This window comes from Chiroxiphia lanceolata, chromosome 2 (genome assembly GCF_009829145.1).
Source record: "Chiroxiphia lanceolata isolate bChiLan1 chromosome 2, bChiLan1.pri, whole genome shotgun sequence".
Classification (NCBI taxonomy): Eukaryota; Metazoa; Chordata; class Aves; order Passeriformes; family Pipridae; genus Chiroxiphia; species Chiroxiphia lanceolata.
In genome coordinates this window covers 55,420,229-55,432,383 of record NC_045638.1, presented here as the reverse complement: position 1 = coordinate 55,432,383, position 12,155 = coordinate 55,420,229, and the positions used below count along the sequence as shown (strand labels likewise).

General features: G+C 39.8%; 1 protein-coding gene across 1 annotated transcript in view; it reads left to right on the top strand.

Annotated features, from left to right (window-relative positions):
- Positions 1-6,523, top strand: part of LHFPL6 (LHFPL tetraspan subfamily member 6) — a 140,853-nt gene extending 134,330 nt beyond the window's left edge. Inside the window, exon 4 of the mRNA XM_032678334.1 lies at positions 5,413-6,523. Within this exon, the coding sequence (XP_032534225.1) occupies positions 5,413-5,531 (119 nt within the window). The 3' untranslated portion in view covers positions 5,532-6,523. The remainder of the gene's footprint in view (positions 1-5,412) is intronic.
- The last annotated feature ends 5,632 nt before the right edge of the window (positions 6,524-12,155 follow it).

The following is a 12,155-nucleotide window of genomic DNA, read 5'->3' as shown; positions in this document are numbered from 1 at the left end:
GAACAGAGTTCACCTCGTGTACTTCAGATGTTTACCTTAAGAAGAAATGCAACACAATTTTATAAGTGACTTTTCCTCCTCCTTGTTTCTGGAGGGAATCTGAGATACTAGTCCAGGGTGGATGTCCAAAGAGAGGGGAAATTGATTTCAGTTCCCGCAATAGGTGAGATTTCTGCTGACTTCTTGCAAGAGGCTGAGAGAGCTCCTTATTAGCTGGACATAAGCCATTTGCCCTTGGGAATTTGAGCATTGTAATTGACACAAGGTATTGGTTTCTCCTTCATTGTTCCATGATAAATACACACCTACAGCAAATTTGAGGTTTGATTAAGCAAAATTATGTGATCCTCAAAAGAAAGGAGGATTTGGTCATATGAGTGAGTGTCTGCATACAGCGGAACTAAAGAATTTCAAATTGGCATTTTTGTCCTACTTTTTTACACTTCAGAACTTTATGAAATTTTATGTGTTTAGTTACAGACCAATTATAAGTAACCAAAATAGCTTGATCTGTACACACATAAAAAAATCATATTCCTTTGAAAAGCTAAATCCATTGAGAAAGTCAGATCCATGCAACAGACAAAGAAACCAGTTTCACTGAATGCATTATTTTGTATCAGTCTATTTGCCTTATGTAGTGTTCTTTCTTTGTCTCACTTAACTACTTTAATCCTTTCTGGATGCATTCCAAGTTTCAGCTTCTTTTCATGCTTTTGTAGCTGATTTCACATGACAGTTTTTCATTGTAGCTGTGTCAAGAAAAAAATCTTCAGCTATTTAATTTATCATGGATTTTTTTCAAAATAATTGTGCCTTCATATTAATTAGCTGATTATCTTTTACATCCATTTATGGCTTTCATATTTCCAAATCCCTGTATATCCCTTAACATCACACTCTGCTTTCTTCTCTGATTTCTTTTCCAACATCCTGATTGATTATGCGAATTCACATTCTCTATAGTACTGGATCCCATGTGAAACTGTTAATTAGAATTCCTGCAAAACTTCTTGGAAATTTTGCAGGAATTGTAGTTTTTATTTTTGGAGGTATAGAATTTGTATTCTACAGTCCAGCTAATTCTGAAATCTTTTTTCTTCGTCTTGGAAAATAGGCTGTACTTAAGGTTAATTGATTAGAGTTTGGCAAATGCTCTAGACTGCAAGCCCAGGATAGTCTTAAAATTAACAGCACAATTAACAGGTACAAATATTTAAGATACTAAATCATGCAATTAACAGATTTGCAACCAAGACACTTTCATATTCAGGATATTTTTTCATAAGTGGCAATTATTGGTTATTTTAGATGAAACCATATGTTATTTCCAAGACCTTGATAACTATATGTGATAATTATTTATAAGACATCATGAATAGAAATCCTGGTAAAATTCCGTTTTGGCAACTGGATCCTGGCACAGCTCCATGGTAGATCAAGCATCCACAGATTTTCTGTTGCCAAATTTCACTCACTTCCAAATTTTTCTTAATCTTTATTTGCCTATATATTCAAGAGGAGGAGAGGAGCAAGGAGACACATATCATGGCCTCGAAGATTACATTAGAAATAAGAAAAAGGCATAGAAGTGTTTTTCAATAAATCCATCAGTCACTGCGAAACCACTCCTCCACATTTTCTGATTTCTTTTGGTTTAGTAAATATTGTGTTATGTTCTCTGGACCTCTTTTCTGTGAATCTTCTTTTGATAGTGTCCTCACTCAACATACTTTTGTCCTCGGTCCTCAGGGACCACAATTTCTCTCAATCCTCTTAAAAAAAGAGAGGAGTGTAATGTTTCCACGCTTTCATTCTTTTATTTGCTTGGAAAATGGTCATCCATCCCTATAGCTGCAAAGTTCATTATTCTGTTACTTCAGTGTTCATCCTTGCACTCTTTTGCTGCCAATCCCAGTAAAACAAAGGTGAAAACAAAGTTCTTAATGGCTGATTATGAATTTACCTGAGCCAACTTGGACAATCCTGCTTCACTGAGCAACCAAAAGCTCCAATTATTTATGCTCTCTTAAAAAAAAAAAAAAAAAAAAAAAGAAAGGATCCAGAATTAACAATATGCTGAAGTGCTGAAGCCACAGCTTCTCACTCCATACTGACCTGTCAGGTAAAGACTGATTTGTTAAAAGCACCAGTTCTGTGCAGAGAAGCAAGCTGCTGTGATGTGTGTCATCTCTATCAGATAGAAGAGCACTTCAGCTGCTGGGAATTTACTTTGGCACAAAACCAGATCTAGCCCATCTTATGAGCAAGAACATGTATGCATTCTTGCATGCATCTCCACATCCTCCATGGACAGGCACTCTTATATCTATATATATGTGTGTTCCCATGCGTCCTTAAGGAAAACAAAAGCTTTTGTGCCTTTGTGTGTGTGTCAAAAGTGACATGGTTTTGATAACTGCTTTAATTCTATCAAGTGTTTAGGTAGTCTTGATTTTCATTTTAGAGTTTTGACATTAAAAAAGAGGGAAATTGAATACTGGATTTCTAGTCTTTAATATGACAGGCTCCATGAAAACTCTGCTCTACTTGATGGTTGAATTTCAGCTCCAGTTCTGCAAAGCTCTTAACCATTTATTTACTACTGAATACATGACTAGTCCTGCTGATGTCAGTGCAATAGTAATTCCTCAACTCTGCTTTTTATAAAGCTTCTTGTTCCTTTTAAAATGAGTGGTCTATATCAATGTGAGGCAGAAGGCATTTTACAATTTAAACTGAAACTGTTACCCAATTATTGATAACCAACAATCTTTCTTTAGGATGCAGTAGACTGAAAAAGTCATACATGTGGTAAAATGAGAACACCAAAGCAGAGACGTTAAACTCCAAAATATTTTTCTTCTTGTGTAATACAGGATTACAAAAGGGGTGGCATTGTTTCATTTTGACACATGGCTGTGCAGTGTAGGCATTCATTGCAATGGCTACCCTTGAGATGGATTATCTTTGGGCTTATGCTTAACTACACTTGCAATGAAAAGTGTAGCTAAGTCTTATACTCAGACACCTACCCCGCTGCAGGCTCTTCTTCAGCACAACAGCTTGAAATTCTGTTCTGCTCAGTAGCATCCAAGTACAGATCAAGCTATTCTATCCAAGGCCTCCCATTGCTCTTGACACAGGCTGGAAATAATGGCCAGGTTTATTGCTGCGTTATTATTGCTCTAAGGTCAGGCTCCCAGCTCTTTCATCCGTTCTCCTGCTATCCAATTCTTTCATATTTTCATCTTGACCCAACTCACACTTGTGAACTACATTGCATTTGTTAGATCAAGAAGCTGCTGGCCTGCCGTGTCTCAGAGCATTAAGTAGGGCAGTGGTACTTTGGATAGACGGAGTGTGGTATAGAGAAATAAATGTTATTCTCTTCAGCCAAGAGTGAACTTGTATGTTGTGTCTGTTGAACACATCTCTGACACTGATTTAACAGTTCTTTTCTCTTAATATGTATCACACACACTGTCCCCCTCTCCCACTGCCAAGGCACAAAATTTGAAATTACACCGTGGAAAAGGTTGCATTTACTTCATTCTATCCTGCTCAGGTTACAGCTTTGGGCAGTGCTCCCAGGTGAATCTCTTCTTTAAAGTAGTATTTTGACATTTATTTTCTCTGCTTGGAAGCATCATGATGAGAAAGATTTACATTTTCAAGCTGCAACTACAATTCTCTAGTAGTTTTAGGAATAATTCACAATTTAAAAAGACCTATCAGATGGAATCCATCTTATCATGAGAAATGCTATAGCACATCCTACCCTGGTATAAATGTGATCATTTTCAAACAATCCAATGGGTTTAAACATCTGGTATATGCTTAAGTCTGGTTTTGAAACTCCCAACAGAAGCTATAGACTGTGTATATACACAGGAAAAACAATAGATGGCCCAGAGACAGGTCTCTCCAAGTACTGCTGTGTGATTGGGCAAGTATCAGCATCAGTGACATTGCCAGGCTCTTGGCAGCTCTCCAGGGTTGCTGATGGCCTTCTCTTGAGAAAGTCAGACTGTCTCTGTGGTCCTCTGTAAGGAAGCCAAGAATGGCATTGATCTACAGAGCATAACCAGATGACAAAACCAAGTAAATCTCTCTATCTGCTCCAGCATATTAAGGAGAGCGGCTAATGAGCTCAAACCAAGGCTCAAACACAGCTCCTCAAGTCCTCTTGGTCATATCAGGGTCTTTGTTTCTCTGGACATTTTTTTTTAAATAAAAATTTGTGAGGCTTATGAGGAAAAAGTGAAACAAGTACTATGCTTCCTGCTATGGTGTCAACCTGAGATCTTCAAAGTGGCCAGGAGCATTAGTGTTGCCTCCCATTAATGTCTCCTTACAAAGCTTGCCTGACAATATCCTGTAGACAGGCAATGGCCATGCTGTCTGCTTTGAGGCATGCTAATGCCTTGGACATGTTAAGATGAACAGACATCTTGTGTTTCTGGTGCCTAAGGCAGGAGTAGCTGAGTTGATAATTGCCTGAAACTGAAACCTGGCCCTCAGGGATGCCATTGGGACAGAATATGGACATGTCACCTATTTCTAGATGGAAACTCTGTTGATACCTTTTATCCTCTGAAGGGAAGAGTAGTTTCTGATGCTTTTTCCAGAGGTTGGGAAGGAAGTGTTGCATTGCCGCTTGTGCCTTACTGAGAGAGCTCACTGCTCAAAGGGGGGTGATATCACCCATGGTGTCAACAAGACAGGGAGAACCTCAGTTTTGAGATGGACTGAAATCCTGAGGAGTAGCAGCAGCCATCTCCATGCTTTTGGAGGTCTCTAAGAAAGCCTCCTTCTTGCTGCAGCCACTGTTTTCCTGATCTCCTTCCCTACTGCAGGCACAGTCATGCCTGGAAGGAGAGCAATCACTTTACAGTCCACCATGGGATTCCCCAGCACCATTCACTGGTGATGAGTTTGACTATATAAAGATACTGAGGCCATTAAATGGATTCAAAGGCATATTGTGGCACTGTTACACAGGTTAGATGGAAGATCAGTGAAGTTTCCAGCAATAGTGGTGACCTTGGATGGGGATAGGGAAATTTCTCTAATTGTTTTATTTCCAGATTCTGTGATTCCATTCCCACAGCAGCACCCATGTGGGAGGTTGCTGCTTTGTGGATGGTCAGGATCGATGCCCGTGTGAACGAGTCCCCCGTATCCATGTCCCGGGTTACTGTCACTCAGCAGTTCACAGCCGCATCCGGTTTCAAGCCCTGTCACCGCAATGGCAGAGCTTGAATTGTGCCCCACGTTCCCTGTCTGAGGTGGGCACACAAGTGGGGCAGAAAACTAGAAGAGTGTTTTCCTGGGTGGGCAGAAGGGAGGTTGGCGGTGGCGCTTCCTCCCCGGCTAACGCTGATCTGTGTTGCTCTGTTTCCCTTTTAGGGACCTGCCACATCGGCTGGGCCTACTACTGCACTGGCGGGGGCGCGGCGGCGGCGATGCTGGTGTGCACCTGGCTGGCCTGCTTCTCGGGCAAGAAGCAGAAGCAATACCCCTACTGAGCTGGCCCCGGGCGCAGGTGCTGCCAGGCGCCTGAGGGGCTTGCCGATGTCTTCTGGATAACGATGATGAACAAGGAATTTTTAAGTGCTTTCTCCCTGGAGCAGGCCTCGGGCGGGGTGGAAGGTGGCCCCAGGATGGCAGGGAGGTGAAGGTGGTTCAAAGCCATCCAATCTGGCTGGGCAGGGATGGGCTTTCTCCCTTCAAGCCTGCTCATGGTCTGCTCCACAAAAATACAGGCAAGGAAAACTCCACTTATGCAAACAGTGAAATTCTGCATGCACCAATTAATTAACAGGTTGGTGAGGGGGCAGCGGTGCCTGGAAGTTGAGCTAGAGAATGGCAGCCCCAAAAGCACACACACACACACGCACAGATGTTGACCATGGCACAAAATGAGTAGAGAAGAAACATTTTTTTTTGGTGCGGTTCTTCTTTCTTTTCCTTTCTTTCGTTTTTTTTGGTTTTTTGTTTTTTTTACTTCTCTTTGGTGGTTTAAAACTCAGTGTTGCAACACTTTTTAATCTATGTATTAAACTTAATAAAAGGACCAATAAGCCACTTTATCAGTATTTTGTATAATCTCTACACATTTTTCTTGCCCAAACATTTAGCCACTGCTTATTCAGCCCTCTATAACTTTTATTAAGCCTCTATGTTTCCAGCATTATTGCAAAATGCAACATAATTACTTGGCACATGTAGCCTTCCTATAGTACTTTTATGAGATGCAGTAAATGGACACTTTTCTGTCCATTGGAAGTTCAACTTAAGGTACTGTAGAGCTCTGTTGGTTACGTATGACTAACAGGAAACTTCTTCCAGGCATAGATTTCTGTTACTGTTATGTTTAGCTCATTGATGTCGTATTGTGCTGTACCATGTTTATTATTTCAATATTCATTTTTGTAAAATATATATATAATATGTGCTATTTTATGTTTGTATTTGAAAAATCTCTGTAAATAAATTTTTCCTTGATCAATACTTGCAATGCGTGGTCATGTCAGTAGATGAAACAGTTCCTTCCCAGATTCCCACTGGAAAAATTCTCAGAAATAGTCATAACTTTTATAGCCATACTGTATCCTTTTACCCTGTAAAACACATACCTTTAGGGTTCAGTTACATTACCTGAGGATAGACACCTGTTGGCACTGGAGGCATTCTGGCGTATCCCACATTTTTGCTTGCTGCTGTCAGGTGTCCTGAAGGACGTCAGTGACACCTTCCCATTTTGTCCTGGCTGCTGCAGACTCAGCATTTCACACAGCGCTGTATTATCCCTATTTATACAACTGAAATAAGCCTTTACTGACTTAATAGCACCGACACTGATCAAATACCTACCAGGTGGTATTCCCTGCACAGGACACTGGTACTGTACATACAAGGCTTAAAAAACCAAATCTTTTGTTTTCTTTAAGTAAAACAGTGTGAACTTAGAGCGTGGGAACTTGTAAGGGGTTTTCAATCATGACATTAACTGATGCTATTTCCTTTCAAATTTGTTTTTTTTGCTCTTTTTTCCCAATATGATATTTCTGTCATTTACTTTTAAGTCACTATCTATGTTCCAGTTGCAGTTCTGCTGGCTAGTAACACTTATAGCTGAACAAATCTGACATCATTCAGTTGCTTTGTACATTACACTGGGCAGCTTTTTGGAGGAATGTGGAAATAGCAATGTCAGCTTACAGTGATCAATCCTGATATCACTCAACTGAATTTTATTGAGTTTCAATATAGGCTAAGCCCTATTTATTTGCTTTATGATGCTGTGCAGTGAAAACAAAATTGTACTTTACCTCTCCCAGATTAGCTGATAATAGCCCTATGTCACCTGACTGCACTTCTGCTGAGAAGCACACCAACCGTGTGGACTTGCCTCCCTGCATGCTCTTCCAATGGCACCAGCAGCAGTGGGACATATATAATATATATTCCATGTATCCTCACAGTAAGTAAGAATATACCTGTTAGGGTTGTGGATTGCTACTTTATTAAAAATGAAGGAGATAAAAATACAACTTTGACTGTGGATCCCCTGACCCCAGTAAGATCTTTGTCAGGTGTGTCTTGATGGAAAAACGCTACCTTTGCACAGTATGTTACTCTGGAAACATGCCTTTCCTTCCACTGAAACTGGTTTGCTATACCAGGTTCCTGTGATTTGGCTATAAATATATGTGTTATTATTCTGCATTTGACTCTCTAAAGATTATATCCTGGACCATACATCATGGAGAACATTTTGACTTTTTTTAGATCTTCCTATACTCAGGTTCAGGTTTAATTTATCATGACAAAGTGGAACTGTGCAATTAGTTCATGAAGAAAATTTGGGTTTTGTTGCAATGCAATACCATTATAGCATGACTGGCTTTCTCTGAATTTGTATAAAATCTCCTTTTTTTAGTTTGGTCTTAAATAAAATGTCAATTTTTAATAATCAAGCCAATGACATATGCTGCACCTGCTTTGTAGCTGTTTATCATATAGCCTTCAGCTGCTGTGATATGAATAAACCAATCACAATTTAATTAGTTTTTTCCATATTTGTGCATTTTTCTTCTGATATCCATTTTTTGCTAGAATGTAAATATCATTTATTATCATGGTTATCAAGCCTCACAGCTACAAACTCTAATAACTTCAAACTGGGCAAAAGATTGCTTTCAATTTCACAGTATGAAGTGTCAATGAAATATTTACAATATTTACCATGTTTAATTTTCCATTTATTTATTCTTGAAGATGAGGAGCTTGGCCTTGCATTTGTCAAAACAAAAGATGTAAGCTTGCACATGCTGCTAAGTCACTGAATTCTGTCCTTGCCAGTGCTGGCAATGGTATCCCAGGATCCTGTTAATAAATTTATCAAGCTGCATTTGAAAACTATTTAAGCAGTTTCCCCTAACAACTACCTTGGGAAATTTATTGCAAAGTCTCATTCTTTGGGTGATTATACACTTTCTATGTTCTAGACCACACAGTGTTCTGGATCTTACTGTCAACACAGTCAGATGTCTTAGCCCGCTCCAAACAAATGCTCTAGGAGCTGCAAGTTTCATCTGTCACTCCCAACTAATGCAGGAGCTATATATATAGGAACAAATCATATGGTCACAGACTACTGTTCATTATCATAAGCTATCTTAGGACCACAGGATAATTCAGGTGGGAAAGAACCTCAGGAAGTCTGTGGTCCAACCTTCTGCCCAAGGCAGGGTCAGTCATGAGGCTACAATAGGTTGCTTAAGAATTTCCCCCTGGTCTTGAAAACCTCCAAGGATGGAGATGAACAACACCCCTTGGCAGCCTGTGCCACTGCCTGACTGTCCTCACGGGGAATGAGTTTTCCTTGATCTCTTGTTTCAACTAATGCCCTTGTTTCAACTAATTGTCTCATCCTCTCACCAAGAATCACTGAGAAGAGCTCACCTTCGTCTCCTGTCGCCTCCCCATAGGTACTGGGTGGCTGCTATTGGATTATCATGTCCCCCACCAGCCATCTTTTCATCAGGCTGAACAAGCCCTGACTTTTGGCCTCCAGACCCCAGGTCCCCAGGTCCTTCCCACAGAGTTGCTCCCAGGTCAGGCAGCTCCTGACCTATGTCACTGCAGGGGCTTCTTCCTTCACATATGCAGGACTTGGCATTTGTCCTTGTTGAATTTCATAAGGTTCCTGTTGTGCCATTCCTCCAGACTCTCAGTGCCTATGGATGGCAGCTCGACACCTCAGTATATTGCCTGGTCCTCCCAGCTTGGTGTCATCTGAAAACTTGGTGTGAGCACAATCCTCCAGCTCTTAAGGTCACTGATGAGGCCATTACACAGGACGGGTTCCATGATAGACTTGTGATATCCCAGTCACTACAAGCATTCAGGTCCAACCAGGAGACACAACCCTGGTCATCTAACCAAGCTTTTACCCATCAGGTTGCCTAGCCATCCAGACTGTAATGTCCAAACTCAGTACAAAAAAACTGGGAGCCTGTGTCAAAAGACTTGCTAAAACCCATGCAAACAGTAGCCACTGCTCTTCCCTCAGTCACAAATCCAGTGACACACCATGGTGGGTCAGGAACAGCTTGTTCTTAATAAATACAGTCTGACTGGAAATGTACTTCATATATAAGTTTGAGTGAGGCAAGTGGAGGTGGAAGAACTTGATGCAACTCTATTTACATAAGTTTAATCTTTGGGAATGAGTTCAGGAAAACACATTTTGACTAGGAAATTCTCCCACCCCAACCCCAGAGAGCTGGGGACTTTCTTTGCCTATGCAGCATAGTGTGCAGTACCAAGACTGTTGTCCTGAGCATTAACACAGTATTTTCTGAAAGGTAAAATGCAAATTCTGTCATTCAAGCATTAAGTTGGGGAGAAGCTTTTCTGCATAAATATGAGGTATGTGCAGGCCCTGTCTGGAATTTGAGAGGGCATTATGCTATTTCTATCAAAAAAAGTCATTACTTTTCAAGACTTACATGTTAACAGGTTACTTGAATTTTTACTACATGATGTAGAGTTTACTCTCTTCACAAAATACAAATATATGTCTATGAAAAAACCTCCAACCTTTAAAAATGTTTTGAAATGAGTTAGATAGCTCCTGAGGTGGTTTAACACCTCTATTTCCTTTTTCTTGAGAGAAAATCCAGAAATCAGTGGCAAATGCAATTTATCTGTCATTCATTTAAATAGTTGGTGAAAAATATCAAACTGAATGACAAGAGAGATAATCTGCGCATCAACATAAGCATTAATTTTGCTCTACATACTTAACCTTCCAGAGAGACAATGACAAAATTAGATATGTCTTTTTTTTTAGAAGTGACATTTAAATGTAATCCCTTAAGCAGACAGGATTTTAAATATATGCTTTTGAGTATTAAGTGCTTTTATTATTATTCTTTAAATAGTGATGGATCAGAGAATATAAGGAAAATTTTGAAACAGTTTCAAGTTCACTTGTTTAAGCAACAGGAAGGATGGTTATTAGGTTTAATATAAATAGGTGTCCTTTTTTCATGTTCCTTACCAAGAAACAAAATATTCATTGAAATTTATATGCATATTTTAATTGAGTAAAGACTGACTCCTTTTGTGAACAATTTTGAGACCTTTCAGTCTGCTAGGAGTATCTGCTAAGAATATCAGTATGTTAGGGATATTCTATGTTATGCCAAGCATATTAAATTAAGTCATCACCAGGAAAATTAAACGAATTCTGAAAGGAACATATGGCACAGCTTCATTAGACATATCTACACCACTAGGGTCCAGCACATTGCTGCCTGATTTCCTGGCTGACTAAAAGCAAATTAACTATAAGTTACTCTGCTCCGAGCATCCTTCATCACACAGGGATATCTTGTGACCCTCAAATAGCTCCTCAGCAGGCACTGTGGCTAGAACTGAGCATCACTAGATGTACAGTCATTTCTAAACTTGCGTCAAGCATGATTGGCACCACAGTGGCTGTAAATCAGTTTGGCTTGTTGGATGGGAATTGTAAAGCAATGCTAGAGCACAAAAAAGCCCCATCTCACCTGAAGCATAAACCAAATGCAGGTCTATTTTAGCAGGCAGGAAGCTGATGCCTCACACTATTCTTGGGAATGGGAGTAAAGCTTGCTGTCACCATTGTGTGAGACCCCTGTACCAGCCTCAACTCCAGGCCAGAAGCCAAGGTGTTCCATGTGCTCTATGTGCGTTTGAAAACTGAATGCAGACCTGCTCTTCATACATGAATATTTTCATTCTCTTTTCATTGTCCAGGAGCTATCAGTAGCTTTGATTATCTTCACACCAGTCAGCAAAATCAATATTTAAGAGCACTTAATAAAGAAATAAAGTAGACTTGTTGGGCTTGTAGACAAAGTCATGCTGCAAAGCACTTCTGCTCCAGCTTGTCACCAAAGAACTGAACGTTTCATCAAGTAGTGGGCACCCAATTCCTACACAGGACATCTGAGTGGGTGGTTTTCTACAAATTCCACTGCCTCTCAGCCCCATAATTTTATCCCGTTCCCTAAACCTCTGCCATGTGTCGCCACTTTTCAAAACCTTGAGCTTTTGAAAGCATGATGGCTGCTAAGAGAAAGCAAACAGTTCACGTGAATACTTCTTTTCCTCTTAAGGATTTCAGTCATTTCAATAGGCTTGGATTGAACTCCATAACCCTGATCTAAAAACTGTAGGAACCTATGGCAAATAGTCCACTGACTTAAGTCAGGCACAGATTCAATGGGCAAAATACCATAGCCATTCTTTATCTGGCTTTGTATTATGTTTTGGTAAACGGTCCATCTTTTTTCCTATGAAAATAATACACAGACATGGACAAACACACATTTTATAAGCCAAAAAATCCCTATATATTTCTTGATTTTGTACTTATCTAAATGTTTCTTGTGATCTGAGAATTAACTAAAAGAAGATCCTACAAATGCCAGATTTATGTGGTACATGATATTGGAAATTAGTATTTATTTAGGAGTTATGTCTTCAAAGATCAGAAACTCCTAGTAAAATAATGGTTTGTATTTATTTTACAGATAAACAAACTGCTGGATTTGGATAATAAAGCACCCTTTTTGAAAAGCAGGCCAGCTGTG